At 40.3% G+C, this 18,903-nt stretch overlaps 1 protein-coding gene across 33 annotated transcripts in view; it reads right to left on the reverse strand.

Annotated features, from left to right (window-relative positions):
- The window catches only part of clasp1a (cytoplasmic linker associated protein 1a), a 122,623-nt gene that overhangs the window by 95,650 nt on the left and 8,070 nt on the right, over positions 1–18,903 (reverse strand). For 31 of the 33 annotated variants that reach the window (XM_049728496.1, XM_049728484.1, XM_049728479.1 and 28 more), the window contains exons 3-7: positions 6,937–7,015; positions 6,330–6,433; positions 6,113–6,204; positions 5,556–5,631; positions 4,445–4,542 (exon numbers count right to left, since the gene is read on the reverse strand). In XM_049728496.1, coding sequence (XP_049584453.1) covers positions 4,445–4,542; positions 5,556–5,631; positions 6,113–6,204; positions 6,330–6,433; positions 6,937–7,015 — 449 coding nt within the window. Of the gene's footprint in view, positions 1–4,444; positions 4,543–5,555; positions 5,632–5,739; positions 5,872–6,112; positions 6,205–6,329; positions 6,434–6,936; positions 7,016–18,903 lie in introns of those variants that run through there. The other 2 variants (XM_049728489.2, XM_049728490.2) reach the window with 2 other exon arrangements.

The raw sequence follows: 18,903 nt of genomic DNA on the forward strand, positions 1-18,903 counted from the left end.
GCATTGCTTCCCAACATTACGGCATCCGTGGTCAGGGGGCATCACTGAATAGCTGTTGTACCCGCGAGGTTATTTCATTTCAAAATAGGCTGTTCCGTTAATGTTTTCGAGTACGTTTACGGATCAATATCCAACGGAATCGTAAATAAGCGGCACCAATGTGTTAAATCAGTCTTTAGTCGGTTCTGATCACTTTTATGTGAGCAAGTTTGAGAAACGTGATCGTTTACAGCAGGGGTGTCAAAGTCAAATGGACGGAGGGCCAAATAAAAAAATTTGCTACAAGCCAAGGGCCGGACTGATCGAATGTTCATTGAAATTTTTTTAAATGACGCATATAGTCTAGTGAACCTAATTGAACCTACTGAAAACCTAACAAATATATTCCAATATGATCAGATAAATAAAGCAATATTTTCTGATGGCTCTGTCAGTAATCTTTAATTTTCAACAGACACAAAAGACAAATTTCCTTTATATAAAAATCCCCATAACATTAAAGGGAAATGTGCTTTCGGCAGTTTGCAAACATTTTTTAAGGTTGTGTTAAACTTATAATCATATTAATATTATATCTAGTATCGGAGTGCTCGTGTGGATTGGTGGGTGGCGAAGAATGTGCAGGTAAACTGCATGAACTTGTTTTCTTCGAAGTGTTGTGGAATAGGCCCAGACAGGGAGTACCGGACGAGAACACCTCAAGGTCGGTGAGAAACGAGAACAACATCACGTCCAGGTGGTTGGGCTTCGCGGGGAAAACCCAACCGCCTGACCTCAGTAATAACACCTAGACGGGGAGGAGATGGCCATCAACCAATCATCACACAATGTTTTGCATGCTTTAATATTCATATTGTGTTTCTTCAAAACTGGGCAACCCGGAAGAATGTATCGTCTTTTGGTGGTCACAAAAACGCACGAGTTTTAGTGTGAGGGACCCGGGACCCAGGCCAGTATTAGTGCGCTTTGTCAGGAATAAACAATTGGTAAATTTGGTCTGATTGATCTACTGGTCTTCTCTTTGACAGAACAAACTTGCAAAATTGTTAGGTGCGCCAGTGTGTGGATTGGGACATAGCAACTCATGTGTTAAGTGTTGATTGCAATTTGGAGTCAGATCAATAACTAAAATCCGTAGCCTAACAACATGAACATTAAATGAAAGAAACCTGTATTGTTTAAGGCACCATCAGTAACCTATATTTTATATTTTAGCAAAAGTGGTCTAAATTTACTTCAAAGAAAAAAATAATAGCAATTTTCTTTCATCCACTCAACTGAAATATTTTTAAAATATAATTGGACTGAAATACAATAAAATAAAGTGCAAAAATCTATTAATCAGAAACACTTTCCTCAAGGAGAAGTAACATGCAGTGAAAACAAATATTAAACTTTAACTTTTAAACTTTCTATTTTAGCAAAAGTGGGCTAAATTTACTTCAAAGAAAAAAATAATCCGCGTCTTTCGTTTCATAATGTCGTCTCAGATTATACTCTTTCAGTACCGCCACACTTTCTCCACACAGAAGACACAGGTTTTCCAGCTACCTCCGTGAAGATATACTCCGACTCCCACTTGTTTGAAACCCCCAGTTCTCAGTGTCCACCTTCCTTTTTGCCATTTTTGAAAGTTAATTTTACAGTTATGCTGACTGCTAATAATAAACACTGAAATGAAGCAGCGTACTGCTCGGTGCGTCACCGTTGCATTGTGGGAAATGTAGTATTGGTGCGTGTAAAAGATCTGCGGGCTGCCGGCTTGCTGCGGTCTGCGGGCCGGTTCTAATAATAAATCAAGATCATCCCAGGGGCCGTAAAAAACCTTCTCGCGGGCCGGATGTGGCCCGCGGGCCTTGACTCTGACATATGTGGTTTACAGGGAGCCGCCATGACACTTTGCTGAGGCTCATGGGAGTCTGCGAGCTAAGGCTAAGGAGTTTGCAGGTGGCTAATGCTATAATCATAACTGCTATACGCACGAGGCTACTTCATTTCAAATTAGGCTGCTCCGTTAATGTTTCGAGTAAATTTACGGATCGATATGGAAGGGAAACATAAGTAAGCAGTACCAATGTGTTAGATCGAACTTTAGTCGGTTCCGATCACTTTTATAGGTGATAGTTTGAGAAACGCATTTGTTTACTGAGGGCTCATTGGTTATTGGCTAGTGGATGCATACCGCAAACCTAGTCAACCTCAGTTTGTTGCAGTATAGCTTCTATTTTATGCGCCTTTTAATCCGGTGCGCCCTATATATAAAATAATGTCTCAAATAAAAAAAATCAATGAGGGTGTGCCTTATAATCCAGTGCGCCTTATGGTGCGAAGAATACGGTAGCTCGGTAGCAAGCTTTGCGGAAGCGATCCTGATTATTTTAATCAAGTGTGTTGGACGAGAGGGACAACTAAATCAGGCTGGGTAGTGGCTCTCAGGGACCCCGCTTTGGGCACCGCTGATCAACATTATCTATCCATCTATCCACTGTATGTAGTTAAAAGTATAAGACCAGGCAATGTGACATGGAATTATTTTATTTTACTTGAATAAGGGACATTTTCATATCACTTGATCAATAAGGGTAAAGATATTTGTAAAAATAAAAATAATGATAAATTGTAAGTTAGTAACTTTTATTATGTGTAAATGTGTGAAATGAAATAGCCAGGCTACTTTCAAAATGTTACTGATGTTTTAAAATTTCAGGCATACATAATAAAGGTAATCCTTATTGAAAGAGCAAGCGATGGTGGCCCACAAATGCATTTCTTGCATCATGGTAAAGACAAAAGTGGTGAAAAAAACATTATTTTTTTTTATTGTTTCTGAAGTAAAGAGAGAGAAAAGAGAGGGAAATTTAGCACATTTTAAACCATGAAGAGTCAAGTCCAAAATGTTCTTCGACCTTAAAGGTCACATGACCCAATCCAAAAACTTGAGCCCTCAAAACAAAATGGCAGCCCCCTGAGATGGATAAAAATGGGTGGATTTTTCTGCTTTATTTATATTCAACAAACTGAATATTGTGTTTAGACCAGTGGGGATTCAATCAACATAGTATAAATAAAATATTTGACTTGACTTTTCTCTTTAAATCTGAGGGAAGGCCTGTGCCTAGAGCCAAGGAGGTCTGCAGACTGTCACGGTTGAGAGTTCGACAGTGAACAATTTTTTTTTTTTTTTTAGTGAATACTTATGTCATTAACATGATTAGTGACTTATTTAAGCATTCTTTTTTTTTACTGTTAAACTCCCTTTGCGGGCCCCACATGCTTAGAGACTATGGAAAATAGGATTATTTTTGACTAATCTTAAAACCATGATGCAGGATTAATCAATATATGTATAAATACTGTGCTATATGCAATTTGATCAAGTTCTGCGTCTATATTAATGCTCAATGATAAGTATAACACTTTTTTAGCATGTTGAAAAAAATAAAGGTTTTATTATTCCTGTTGAACATATGTTTACTGTTGAAGATAGTCAGAAACATGGTATTAATGGACTGTCAATTAATTACAATTTCAGCCATGGACATTTCTGCTATTTGGTAACCTACGATACGAAATCCAGTGCCGTGTTACGGTGAGCAGGCGATAAAAACAGATTAGATACGATAGTGTAATGAACTGTATTGCATTTTACTGCGTGTTGCTGTTGAGGGGGAGCATGCCATACTTAAGTACTGCAACTGAACTGGTCGCCAGTTAGTTGCAGGGAGCATAATAGAGACAAATAACCATTTACACTCACATATAGTAAACATACAGAGTGGAAAATTAATTTATGCTGCCTGCACAAAAGTCAAGCCAAGTATATCACGACAACATCAGGGACCCGAATGTATATCCCAAAATGGAATTAGCATCCTCAGAAAGCAAATCATGAAAACTCATTTGGGAAACATAAAGGTTTTGCATTTAAAGTTTGAAAAATATTAGTTTAGAATATTGAATATTATTTTTTCTGATTAAAAAATACTTGTTTGAATAACAATAATTCAAATACTCAATGAGTAAAAGTTATTGGTTTACAAATGAAAATTCAATTCAATATTTACCATTACTGACCAAATTATATGGCAGTTGACATGTTTGTCCAGAAGATTGTGAACAATAAAATTAAAAAACAAGGGGAGAAATGATTTGCTGCTATGATCAAAGAGCCCCTAAAACCATGCGCCTGATTCATAGGTCCGATTTTGTGATAAAAGGAATAAAAATATGCTTAGGTATGCAATTATGAGCTACGGAGGAATTAAAAAATAACAGCATATTAGTGGACATAAAAGCAAACCTTTGCAACTATCTTACCAGGTCATTGATTACTTTTGGGTATCCTAGAGCTTGAAGTTTTATTCGCAAGACAATAAGTGCAAATGTGAACAAACAAAGCAAAATCCCGAAACAAAAAAAGAAGCAGAAACTGAGATGGAAGTACCGTGACTGAGGCAAGCCCTTCTTGCTGAGATCCATCCTCACTCTCTCACCCACATGGCGGTAGATCTCCACCAAACAACTCATAGCCCCGTCTCGTACCTAAGTGTCAACACAAGATGACTAGTACCTTAGTCTGCTGTATTGTTTTTTTTTCTTCAAGTTAATATACCGTAAATTTCGGACTATAAGCCGCTACTTTTTTCTCAAATTTTGAACCCTGTGGCTTAAAGTCCAGTGCAGCTTATATAGTTTGTTTTCTGTGATTTTTTTCATGACTAATACACTTATACACTCATAAAAAGGCTGTGGACCGCTGTTGTGCTGTTATGTTAATAAAGGTTATGCGTCTCTAAATAATCATCTCTTTCCTGACAATCATCTTTGTGTATATTCTCTTACAAATGGGAATTAAAGATTAAAAACCTTACGTAATCATGCGGCGACTTTATAGGCATTTTTTCTAACGGCCATCCGGGGGGGCTCAAGCAGAAAAGGTAAGAGTGAGAGAGGTGGAATATATGCATCGAGGAAAACAGTAGTGGCGCTTTGTGCATGAGGAAAGTTAGCGTAAACAGAGTCCAATGATGGAAGACACTGGAAGGCGTGCGTATGACGCAGCTTTCAGGATAAAAGCCATTGAGCTGGCTGATAAAGAAGGGAACAGAGCGGTTGCACGTCAACTTGGAATAACTTGGCCCTCCGACTTGAATGGGAGGCTTGGATACCCAGCGGCGAAAAATCGTTTACAAAAACTGGATGCATGCGAAGAGCAACTTTCGCACAAGTCTGCCAGTGGATCCTGACAGCGTGGAGCAGTGTGAAAAAATCCACCATCACCAACGTCATTCTCGTCCTGAGGCAAAAAGGCTTTTTGTGCACTGTCTTTCTTTGTAAATAACTCGTGCGCTTATAGAATCGCAACTGAATCTTACCTTCAATCATTAATTTAATTATTACAGACAGCATTATTGCAGTACACAGAGTTGTTAATACTCATACCATTAATTGTTGCAAAATCACTTTACTATTACAATGTTTCCAGTTCATTGCTCAAAGTACATTTAACATTTCAAAATACTAAACGACAAAAATGTGGATATGATTAACTATACCTGGCTTGTGGGATCCCCCAACAAGTTACATATGTGGGGTACAATCTTACTGAGAGTCAAGCCTTGAGCTCCATACCTGAAGGACAAAAAGGGAAATTGAGTGAAATTAACAAATAAGCTGTCACTTGGATATCACTTTTCTATTGTGATTATTCAAAGCACTTCACACATCTTCCTCATTCACCTATTGATGACGTACCATCAGGAGCAACTGGGGATTCAGTGTCCTGCTCATGGTGTTAGTGTCTCGCTTACTGCTTCATAAACCAGTTGTATTTTTTTTTTTTTTTTTTTTTTTTTACTCCTCTTGATGGTACTGTTGGTTTAAATAAAGGCGTTTAAGAAAAGTCACGTCAGTGTACTTTGAGCCAATATTGAACAAAGCATGCCATCTAGCGGAGTTAAATAAAATAAAAGCAAATTTGAAGCTTCATTTTCTCAGTTTTTATAAAATAAGTTTCCCCACCCAATAAGGTAATTATTTTATTACTGACATGACTTATAGTCCGGAAAACACGGAACTAAAAATTGAAATTGGAAGAAAGGAGGAATCTCACATGGTCAATGTGGCAATAAGGCAAAGGCAGACTCCTTCCCTGGTCCTGTTGTTCTTATGTTTGAAGCCTCCAAGCATTCGATCCCACACGTACTAATACAACACAAGATAACAAAACTAAGATTTACATAAATTATAACTTAATTAATCAAGTTGGTTACATATACAAGTAATATATCAATAAAAAAGTGTACTATAATGTACAATATATATTATACCTGTGGAGATGCAGCTTGTTCCATGATCTTAAGCAACAGTGCTTGGTCTTGTTCTCTTACTTGGTCTTTGGCATCTCCCAATCGATCAATAAGACTAGGTAGAGCTGAATAAATAAAAACAAAACAATAAGAAGAAGAAAAAGTGGAAAACTCCATTCACATGCGAGTAACACAGAAGCTCTTCACTCTTTGGGCAGTATTCCGGGATTTCACATAAAAACACAGATTCAACTGTCAATTTCATCAGACAAGTAATAAAAGTTATTTAAAATATTTTTTTCCAGATACCAGACAGTGGCTGCATTCAAATGCAAAGAACAGTCATCACGCCATTAAATGTTGGTCCAATCGTCAGAAAAACAGCATGGGATGTAAGGAAAATAAGTAAAGAAGAGGAATACAATTCTTGTTAAGTCTTAATTTCAGTAGATGAATTTAAATTTTAAACTAAATAGCACAGAAAGGTAAACGCATATAGTAATATAATAGGGCTGCGTTTTTAACAGACAAGTATTAAAAATCAGTTAAAATGTTTTTTTCCAGATGCCAGACAATTGACAGTTCATCAATTTTGATACCACATAATGATGTAATAGTTGAAACATACCTGTTCCAACATGAGCCCTAAATCTCTCCTGTAATCTCGTCACTAAAGCAGAGAGGAGATCCAAGCCTAGCAGAGCCACCTAGTGGGGACACACAACTATTAATTTTAAATTTGCTTCTTTTTGGTCTCATCTGTCAGTGACATATTGTTTTTATTCACTAGCCATTCAATTGCATTGAAAAAACTTTTTGTGGAACACAAAATTATCATTGACCAATTGATACAAAGAACAAGCAGAGCAAATAAAGGGCAAATAAACCATTTAATTTAATAATTGAGACACCATGCACAGAGATTGTTTTTTAATTCTGACATTATGACCATATGCAAAATTCGAAGGACACCAATGAAGACCACATATACACATATATATTGGTGGCATCGGGCTAAAACCTTGTACCACCAAAATATACCTAAAAAATGGCAAGTGTGTGCAACCATTTGCATTGAATTGGGAAAGAGAGCGAGCAATTTTAAATACTTTCAATTGGTCAATAATCAGTTGACACCCACACATGCAGACTAATGAATAGAAATTCACCAATGTGTAACTTATAGGGTTTTGGCCTAAAACAGCATAATTGTCATCAAAAATAATTTTGCAATATTTTTGGAAAAAAGAAAAACAATTTTTAGAACACATATTGGTATTTTTTTATTGAATCTTTCTCGTTTCACTTTCACCCAACTAGTTAAACCTTTTACAACAATATAAAGAAGAAAAATGTTACACGCATGCACGCAAAGCACGACGTCAAGTGACATGGAGAAAATAAGTAAATCTGGTTCTCAGCGTGTAGGGCAGGGGTCCCGAAACCTTTCTCTTATCGGGGACTGGGGATCCATAGTGAAAATAAACAGTAATATATCAAAAAAGGCAAAGGCATTGCAAAGTTGCTATGTTTGCTATAGTGAGCACAGTGTGTGTTAACCACACACTGAGTAAAAATATATGCCGTATTTATTCTAAATCCTCATTCAAATCATGCAAAAACTATCGCATCTTAATATCTGAACATTTAAATAGGTAACATATTTATTCTAATTATCGCCCAGGGCGATAATTAGAGAAGGTTTATGTCCAACAGTGGGGGTGGGCGATTAATAGAGAACACTTTTTGTCCGATCGCCAAGGGGCACTTAAATGGGCAATAATATGTATATTTTTCTTATGTAGTATGCAATACCAGCATCTCACTGGTATTCTTAACACTAGAACAGCGGCTGTTATGATCTACCGCTAACAGCGGGGTGCGTCAATTGACGCTCCATCAATGCGACACGTTACCGTCGCACAACACGTCTTGCGCACGTCATGTTATCGTGATCGTCTTTTTCGAGCGCACGCCCCGATATTGTAATTGTATGAGGCTATTGTAGCGGAGTGACGAGTGTAATTGTATCATAGTTTACGGAGAAAAACAATTTAAAAGGGACATTTGACATGCTGTCAAATCAGTCATATTTAAACTTGTGCAATGACGTCGGCATGCGGTCGCGGAGGAAAACGTAAGTTTTGGGGGGAATTTTTAGCAGCATGGGCGATAATTAGAGGTATCAAAGTTTTTTATGTATGTCATCGCTAACACACACTGGGCGATTATTAGAATATGGGCGATAATTAGAATAAATACGGGATGCATATCAAAATAAACATAGCTTCTTTCGGGGGCCGGAACAGATTTAGTTCCCTTCATTTCAATGAGAAACAGTTCACAACTTGACTCACGAAACGAAATAAATTAATAATCCGAGCTATAGTTTGTTATTTAATGAGCGCAGCTAATCTGGCATTTCAAAAAACGGAAATATTAAATGATGATCTTTGCAAATATTATTGATGCATTTTAGACTGAAAGGCGGATTACATCCTTTATAAACAGTTCTGATAGAAATGTGGAATTCGACATTTCAGAATGTTGACATAGTTTATCTGATGTGGATGTATAGACCCAACTGATCCATCTTGTTGCCAAGCATATAAAACACTGAAGGGCAGGGGTGCCCAATACGTCGATCGCGATCGACCCATCGATCGCCTGGCCACTACTGGTCGATCGCGTGACATTAAAATGTTTTGGGGGGTTTTTTCGCACTTGACGCGTGCGCAAACAACGGCACTAACAACACAACACTAACACGCTAGCTCGCGAGTTCCCTCCAATTGTCAGAACCCTGTTTTTTCTCTTAAACTTAAGAAAGGGTATAAAAATGGGTGGGGCAGCTGGACATAGTAAAAAGATTTTTAAAAAAGTATCACTTTCATAGGGAATGAGAGGAGGACTTTTTTTCACGATAACGTATAGATAGATAGATAGATAGATAGATAGATAGATAGATAGATAGATAGATAGATAGATAGATAGATAGATAGACAGACAGACAGACAGACAGACAGACAGACAGACAGACAGACAGACAGACAGACAGACAGACAGACAGACGCACCCACACACACACACATTCTTTTAGTGGGTAGATCTTTGTGACTAGGTCATTTCAAAAGTAGCTCGCGAGCTGAAAATGTTTGGGCACCCCTGCTGAAGAGGAATGTTTCACAGACTGCACAATGGCTTGACAATAACAATTCAACCAACATGAGGGTTAAAATTAGCTCCATCTGAAAGCAGTACGTACATTGGGGGTGTCCAAACTTTTTGCAAAGCGGGCCAGATTTGGTTAGATGAAAAGGGGGCCGACCATTCGCACCGACATTCATTGAACCATTACTACTGTAAATGAACTTGTAAATTTTCAACTATATCCTTTGCTGTCTGCAGATGGGTTCATATTGTAAATGAGGATCTGTTGTCATTTGCACTACCAGAAAAGTTAAAGATTAAAATAATAAATTAAATACAAATGAACAATTTTATGAACGTTGAATGAATTTTTTATTAGCTGTATTAAGTTTGTTTTGTACCGTATTGGCCCAAATATAAGATGGTGTTTTTTGCATTGAAATGAGACTGAAAAAGTGGGTGTCGTTTTACATTCGGGGTCTAGACATTATAGCCATTCACAACGCTAGATGGCGCCAGATATCTTCAAAGCGAATGCTGAACTTAACTCCCCAGAACAAAGCGAACCCCTGTCACGAAGAAGAAAAATAAAAATAGCGGTAGCAATTTGCATTATTTTGTTGCAATGTTTTTCCTTATTCAGATTTGTTTCAAGACTACAGTTAAAGTTAAAGTTAAAGTCCCAATGATCATCGTCACACACACATCTGGGTGTGGTGAAATTTGTCCTCTGCATTTAACCCATCCCCATGTGATTTTGATCCATCCCCTGGGGGAGAGGGGAGCAGTGAGCAGCAGCGGTGCCGCGCTCGGGAATCATTTGGTGATCTAACCCCCCAATTCCAACCCTTAATGCTGAGTGCCAAGCAGGGAGGCAATGGGTCCCATTTTTATAGTCTTTGGTATGACCCGGCCGGGGTTTGAACCCACAACCTTCCAGTCTCAGGGCGGACACTCTACTACTAGGCCACTGAGCTACAGTGCAGTTACAGTTAGACTTTGATGGTTAATGCAGTTATTGCAGTTTTGTTGTTTTATCACAGTAGATTAGTTTATTTACATTTCAAGAACCGGAAGCCATTCATTTACAAATGTGATTGCACTTTAGTTTACATATTTAAATGTTCAGATATTAAGATGTGATTGACAGTTTTTGCATGATTTGAATGAGGCAAAATAACATACATTTTCTCTTGAATATATTGTTATAATCATTTGTTTCAGATGTACTGTAATTGTTTTCAGTATAAAAATTAAATTTGGTGTTCAAAAAGTACTTTTTCCAACTTGAGTCTGAGAGGGGGTCATCTTATATTAAGGGTCGCCTTATATTCGGGCCAATACGGTAATTGTTGTATTAATAAGAAGTGTGATATTGGTGTTTGTGACTGCAGTAAACAGGCCAGGTTGCATCATGTCAGATTTTTAATCCAAAATAAATCATTCTCCATTTTAACTTTTTTATTTCTACTTCATACGCAACAAATTACTTCATAATCACAAAATAATAATCCATAGTCTTTTTGTTGTTTGCGATCACTGAGAGTGGGCGGCGCGGACGCGCAGTAGTGTGTAGAGTTAGTATGAAGTAGACAGCTCTCACCAGTAGTCCGTGTTTTGTTTTTTTGTTTTTTTTTGCCTTTCCCTGTGCAGCATCACTTGCAGCGTCTCTGATTTTAGCGTCGCCTTAGTCCTTGATGTGTGGACATTTGAATGAGGAAGTGTCTGTGTCACTGATTATCTTGCATACAGACACTTGTGTGCACGTGAACTGGGAAGGGACGTAGGAGACATGCTCGCAACTGATCATGAGCGCTAGGACAAGTTTCATTTCTGTGGCTCGCTCTGGGGCGTGCAGGTCCCCTCGACAGTGCCAGCGGGCCACTTATTATTGATTTTATGACACAATGCTTCGGGCCAGTTTAAATTTAGACACGGGCCGCATTTGGCCTGCAGGCCAGACTTCGGACAATCCTGATGTAAATGCATACAACAGGGTAAACAGAAGCAGACAACACAGACAGAGAAAACAAGAGGAACACAGACGAAAGAAAACCAAAGTTGTGAATACAGCTTAAAAAAAACTTCAGATAAGCGCTCAGATAAAAAATATGATAAGGGAATTAGGAAAGGGAAGGCTATATGAGTGTTCGTAGTAATATTGGCTGAAAGAGCAACAAGTTAAAATGATAGGATTTACATGAGCAGCATGTGCCAATCTTAATGGAACCCTAATTGAAAGCATTGCAATTACTGCACCAGTGCCTGGCTAACCTGTAGTACAGTATACCGTATTTTCCGGACAATAAATCACAGATTTTTTCAAAGTTTGGGTGGTGGTGAAACTTATACTCAGGAGCGACTTACGTGTGAAATTTTTAACACATTTTGTCATTTCACATGTTATGTTCACATTAAACCGCAAGAGGGCGCTATAGGACTGCGCTGACAATTTCTGCAACTGACATAAGCGACATAGAAGAGGAAGCGCCGTGTCTTCTACTTCCGGACTTAGCAGAGTTGTTTAAAAGTGACATTGAGGATGAAGATTTCCTTGGATTTAGAGATTTGGAGTGACATGAATGGTTTGGTAAACTTGTTCGCATGTTACTTATGCTAGTTATTTGAATAGCTCTAAATATGTTATGTTAACATACCAGGCACGTTCTCAGTTCGTTGTTTATGTGTCATGTAAAGTTAGCATACCGTACAATTATCAGCCTGTTGTTGCCTCTATTTTATTTTTATTTTAAATTTGCGTTCAAGATGACATGTCTGTTCTTGGTGTTGGATTTTATCAAATAGATTTCCTCAAAAAATGCGACTTATGCATTTTATGGCTGGTGCAACTTGTACTCCGGAGCGATTTACAGTCCGGAAAACATAGTACTCGTTAGGGATGAGAATGACAAATGTGAAAAAACACAGAAAAGTATATATATATATATATATATATATATATATATATATATATATATATATATATATATATATAGCTGTACTAAGTTAATCTTGTTTTTCCTTTTTAATCACTTCACTGGTTTCTTTTATATCAAACAAATTGTTTTAGGTTCATTACCTGACATGTTTCGGCGGTTTCTTCCGCCTTCATCAGAGTGTCACCGATGTGATAGTGACGCGTCTTTATCAGCTGATGGATGAAGGCGTGGCTCACCTGTCAGATTTGACAGGTGAGTCACGCCCTCTTCTGTCCATTCACCTCTCCAGAATGCTGTTCCAGGTTGTAGAGAGCATATAGGCTCCCTCATCCTTGTTGATGGTCCTCGGGCCCCGCTTGCGGATCTCAATGGCCTCCCTGATCCAACGCTGATATTTGTTTTCTTCAGTGCGGATGACTCTGGCCTTTTCCCAGTCCATGATGTGGCTTTCTCTTTTACAGTGATCGGTTATAGCTGACTTGTAGTGTTCCTGTTCTGCTTGTAGTTTTATTGCTATTGTTTGTCTTGTTGCTGTCTCCTTCTCACACTCCTTCTTGTGTTCTATTTTTCTTGTGATGAAGTTCCTCCCTGTCTCCCCGATGTACGATTTATTGCATGATTTGCATGGAATTTCGTATATAGAATTGCATTTATTTTCCGGGTTAATTTTGTCTTTTGGGTGGACCAGTATTTGACGGAGTGTTGTATGTGGTTTGATAGGTGTGTTTATGTTGTATTTTTTCATGGCTCTTTTGATGCGTTCCGTAATTCCTCTCACATACGGCAACGTCACCATTCCGCTGGGTTTTTGTTTCCGTGTTTGTTTCTTTCTTTTCCCCTGTGTTTTGTATTTTTTGTTTTTTACCTGTTCTGCACCTTTGGTTATTGCCCATTGTGGATACTGACATTTTTTGAGTGCGTGTTGTATGTATTGTTCTTCCTGTGTTATGTCCTCCGGATCCGTGATTATTGTTGTGCGTTCGTATAGTGTTCTGACTATTTATGTATAGTGGGATGTTCTGATGTCCAGAGGAGGTATTGGTCGGTGTGTGTGGGTTTTCTGTGTACTTTTATTTGTATGTCTCCGTTGTCTGTGTGGTGTATGTTGATGTCTAGAAAGGCTATGGATCGATCTGTTTCTTCTTCATGGGTGAATTTGATGTTACCAGTGGTGTCTATGGTGTTAAGATGGTCTGTGAGGTGTTGTGTATGTCCTGTTTTTGTTTTTTCTAGAATGTCATCGACGTAGCGTCTCCATAGCGTGGGTTTGTATGTGTCCGGAGCTGTTAAGAGTGCCTTTTGTTCTAGATCTTCCATAAAAAAATTGCACATGATGGCAGAAAGAGGGTTTCCCATGGGGAATCTTTTTGCCTGTAGATTGTGTTTCTGTATTGGAAGTATGTGGAGGTGGCGATGAAGTGGAGTAGTTGGGTGATGTCCTGTGCTGTTAGCTTTGTGCGTTTCTTGAGTATCCTGTCTGCTGATAGTCTGTCATGTACTATGTGTATGGTGGCCTGTGTGGGTGTTTTTGTGAAGAGTGAAATGACGTCGTGTGATATGAACATTTCATCTTTCTGTACCTTTATGTGTGTGAGTTCTGTGGCGAGTTGTTTCGAGTTTTTGAAGTGTCGATCCGTGAGTCCTAGTAGTGGTTTTATTATTTCTGTGAGTACTTTTGAAAGGTTGTATGTGACTGACCCTATGCTATCTACGATGGGGCGGAGAGGTGTACCTAGTTTATGGATTGTTGGTGTGCCATAAATTCTGGGGATGATGTTTGCTGTGGGTATTAAGTGATTGTATGCCTGTTTGTTTATTTTATTTTCAATGAGTAGTGGTTTGAGTAATGCTTTGAGTTTATTTTTCTTGTCTTCTGTTGGGTCCTTTTGTACTACTTCGTAAGTGTCGTCCTGTAGTAACTGTTGCATTGATTCTTCGTGAGTGTCTCTGTCCATAATTACTGTTGTTCTACCTTTGTCCGCTGGGAGGATTGTAATGTCTTTATTTTTTGCTAGTGTGATCATTGCGTTTACTTCTTGTTTTGTAATGTTACTGGGTGGTGATTTAGCCGTTTTTATATGCGTATTTTTTTGCATGCTAACTCCGTGGCTAAAATGAAATCATCGACGGGTATGTTTTTGGGTGTGATCGCGTAGTTGAGTCCTTTTGCTAGTATGCTGCGTTCTGCCTGGGTGAGTTTGTGGCGTGACATATTGTGAATCTATTTATCGTTGATATGTGTGTGGTCCGGTTGTGCCTTCTTTTGTGCGATGAGTACATATATATATATATATATATATATATATATATATATATATATATATATATATATCTCCCTAGATCTATCTAACTAAATGACTCGTCTACAAGTGATGAAAACCCAATTGCAAATTCACATTGTGGCGGTGTAAAAACACTTAGTTCTCCGCATAACTTAAGTTAACAAGGAGATATGATGTGACGAAAGTAGCGGCAAAATGCTGCTGACGATAAGGCGGATGTTGTCGCATCAGTGCTGCCAGTTAGTTAGGTTTACAGAGGCAAGCCGATTTTCGTAAGGTAACGTCGCGTCGGGCGAGCGAATGCTCGTGAGTGCCGAGGCTAACGTTGGCTGCTTCCCTACACCCCCCTCATATATAAAAAACATTTTCTCGACGGATTTACACGATTCACGAAAATGATACTTTCGACAGAAAAAAACACGGAAATCCGCGGATCCGTGGAAAATTCTCATCCTTGTACTCATTCACCAAGACAATTGACTGTTGTAAAAAAGGTTATCAAATGTCATAGTAGTGGTCCTCTAGCACTTCGGCACAGGATGTTAGGTTCTGTAAAACTGCATGGAGGGGAAAAAAAACATACCGCCACAGTACTTGGTCAACGGTTCAAGGAAAGCCAGAAATTAATAAAAGCTGCAGCTTTTTCTCTAAGATCTTAAAACATAATTGTATGATTAAAAATACAGTAAATGTGCCCATATCCCCAGTATTAAGTACAATAACCCTGATGATTTCCCAGTATGAGCACACTTGGATCTCCAGTGAAATTTAGTCATACAACTACACTGAAATAATCTGCCTACTGTATAGCTCCAGCCTGCAGTTAATAGCCTCTTCATTAAGGAACTCAACTTTGTACTCTCAGAAAGGTTTTGCCTTGAACTTTTTTTTAACAATATACAGTATTTGTTCAAAAACAGATTTGATTCAGCCAACAACAGCCATGTGTGCTTAAAGGCAGTGATGTGGCCTATCAGACGGCAACCACGGGATGGAGTGTGACGTTAGTGATAAGTCCTGTTTGCTACAGGCAAGGACTATAAACAGCCTTTGTATCAGAAATAACATTGACAATTAACAGAACCAGCGTTTATCTGAGGAACACCCACACCTACCCCAACCAAACCTCCACTAGCACCCACAAAACACTCAACTAAATATGCATAAATCAAACTTGCAACACTCAAATATGACTGCAGTACAATGAAACATTCAAGTATATTAAAAATATTATTTGGAGAGAGGCTGCAGCAAAATTTTGGGCACGTAAAATAAAAAATTCTCTTAAACACAAGATTAGTCTGAAGATATTTCAAGATAAAAAAAAATAATCATGTAGTAAATTACTGTGTCGAGAACCGCTCACAAGAAAACATGAATGAGTGTCTTCATTGTGAGATAAAACTCCACAGCAAATATGAACAAGAACTTAACTGTTAAAGAACTTGTATGTATCATGGCAACTTTGTGGAATAGTGTAGCGTGGCCTGGAAAAACTCAACCAGATGAGAGCTTAATTTGGTCCAATCGCGCAACCGCAGGGCGCCGGGCGCTCACTGTCGCATTGCTTTAAGAGCGTCTTTGTGTTTTAGGATGGCTTTACTGCTCCCACTTGCTTTCTTTGGAGGCATGATTAGGGGTTAATACAATCCTCAAAGTAACGAAAACACAATAACAATGGAGTCAGTCAGCATCCGGGCCGCGCGGTCGGGTTTTCTCGGGTCCTCCCGGCTCCTCTCGCGAGGTTCGACCTCAGGATTTTGTTTGACAACCGAAGCAAAAAATCTCGAATTTTTTGTTAGAATTCCGATTTGTTCGAGAACCACGACATTCGAAAACCGAGGTTTGACTATAAAATAAATAGATGCAGCTCACTGACAAGTGCCGCTATTTGAGCTAATTTTAGAACAGTCCTGCGGGCGACTCATGCGGTCCTCATGAGCGACCTGGTGCCCGCGGGCAACGTTTTGGTGACCCCTGGTTTAAAAGAAAGGTGATGGATCACAGTGGTAAACATGCCCCTGCCACAGTTTTTTAGAATATGCCTTTGGTATCAAATTCAAAAGGAGTCAATATACATCTTCCTTTTACAAACTGGTGATTCTCACGGGGGTCATGGGTCTGCTATTGTGAATTAAATATAGGTTCAAAAAGATTTGGAAATTAATTATTTTTGTTTACGTTTTACACAGCGTTCATCTCGGTAAGGGTGTGGATCACTGACAAGCACGTGGTCACAAAAATTGAAATTTATTCTGCATGAATGCAATTTTCATTACCTGTTTGGTTGTTGTTGACTGGTTGAAGTCAATGCACTAAAACCCACATCAACTTGTTGCCTTGAAGTTTAGACTTTGGAAATGTGGTCATTGGCTCTACTTACTCCATTGGTTTGAAATTTTAAGATACATAAAAAGCAAATTATTGGCATTAGTGGTTGTAAACTTGGTTCGGTTTATGGAAGTAGTAGAACTAATCTTGAGTTAGTCACTAATGATCGGGATCATTTTGGCCATTTGAGCCAGTAAATTTGAGAAGTCAAATCGGTGTGCGAGGCGGCAGAAGAGGGGCAAGCGCGGAGGCGTCCGGGCCAGGCTGGCGGCCAACCCAGCGCGACCGGCGGTGCCCTCCATTCTTCTGGCGAATGTTCGATCGCTGGACAACAAAATGGATTACGTTCGCCTGCTGAGGTCTACGAACCGGACGGTGCGGAACTGCTGTGTGCTCGTGTTCACCGAGACCTGGTTGAGTGACAACATTCCGGACTCTGCAGTGCACCTGGAGCGGCTAGCGTGCTATCGGGCGGACCGTGCCATTGTACGAGGGGGAAAGTCGCGTGGAGGTGGAATATGCGTCTACATCCGAGAAGAATGGTGCCGGGACTCTGTGGTGGTATGTAAGCACTGCTCGCCGCTTGTGGAGTTTGTGATCATTAAGTGCCGTCCTTTTTATCTGCCGAGGGAATTTACCGCGATTCTGCTAGTCGCGGTATACATCCCGCCTTCCAACATCGAAGGAGACAGGATCGCGGCGCTTGGTGAACTGTACCAGGCTGTCGGTGAACAGCAAACAGCGCACCCTGACGGTTTCACCATCTTCGCTGGAGACTTCAATCATGCCAACCTGAAGTCTGTTTTCCCGAGGCTTCACCAGCATGTTCCTTTTCCGACACGTGGCGACAGCTTCCTGGACCTAGTCTACTCGGCGCAAAAGGGAGCTTTCAAAGCCACCCCCCTCCCCCATCTGGGGCTTTCTGACCATCTCACCGTTTTGCTTTTGCTTTTGCCCGCATACAGACAATTGGTAAAGGCATCCAGGCCGGTTCGGAGGCAGGTTCGAGTGTGGCCTGAGGGTGCCTCCGATACACTTCGTGACTGCTTCGACACCACTGACTGGGACTTGTTTAAGCAGGCAGCCACCTACAACGATTGGACGGACATAGAGGAGTATACTGACTCTGTTACCTCTTACATCACGAAGTGCATCGATGATGTGACTTGCTCGAAATCCGTCGTCACTCGCGCGAACTGGAAGCCGTGGCTGACGGGGGCTGTCCTCAGACTGTTGAGGGCCAGAGACAAGGCTTTCAGAGCGGGGGATGAGGCTGGCTTGAGGACAGCGAGGGCCGACCTGTCCCGAGGCATCAAAGAAGCGAAGAAGGCGTTCTCGTGCAAGGTCTCCACCCACTTCAAGGACAGCAAGGACGCACGTAGCCTTTGGCGGGGCATTCAGACCATCACGGACTACAAGCCCGCGCCGAGGAGCTGTGAGGGCGACGTCCGTCTGCTGAACGATCTGAACCGCTTCTTTGCTCGCTTCGACGCCCAGAACAGCACTTGCCCGCTGAAGACCACTCCCCCCCCCACACGAGCAGCCCCTGCGCCTCTCTGCCGACGGTGTGAGGAGGGCGCTTGCCGCTATTGACACCCGTAAGGCGGCGGGCCCTGACAACATCCCGGGTCGAGCGCTGAAGGACTGCGCTGGGGAGCTGTCGGGTGTCTTCACGGACATCTTTAACGTTTCCCTGCAGCAGGCCATCGTCCCCTCGTGTTTCAAGGCTGCCACCATCGTTCCTGTGCCGAAGAAACCTGCACCGTCCTGCTTCAATGACTACCGCCCTGTGGCACTGACGCCCATCATCATGAAGTGCTTTGAGCGGCTGGTCATGGAGCATATCAAGTCCATTCTCCCCCCCCCACCATTGACCCTTTCCAGTTTGCGTAC

This window comes from Syngnathus scovelli, chromosome 8, assembly GCF_024217435.2.
Source record: "Syngnathus scovelli strain Florida chromosome 8, RoL_Ssco_1.2, whole genome shotgun sequence".
Lineage (NCBI taxonomy): Eukaryota > Metazoa > Chordata > Actinopteri > Syngnathiformes > Syngnathidae > Syngnathus > Syngnathus scovelli.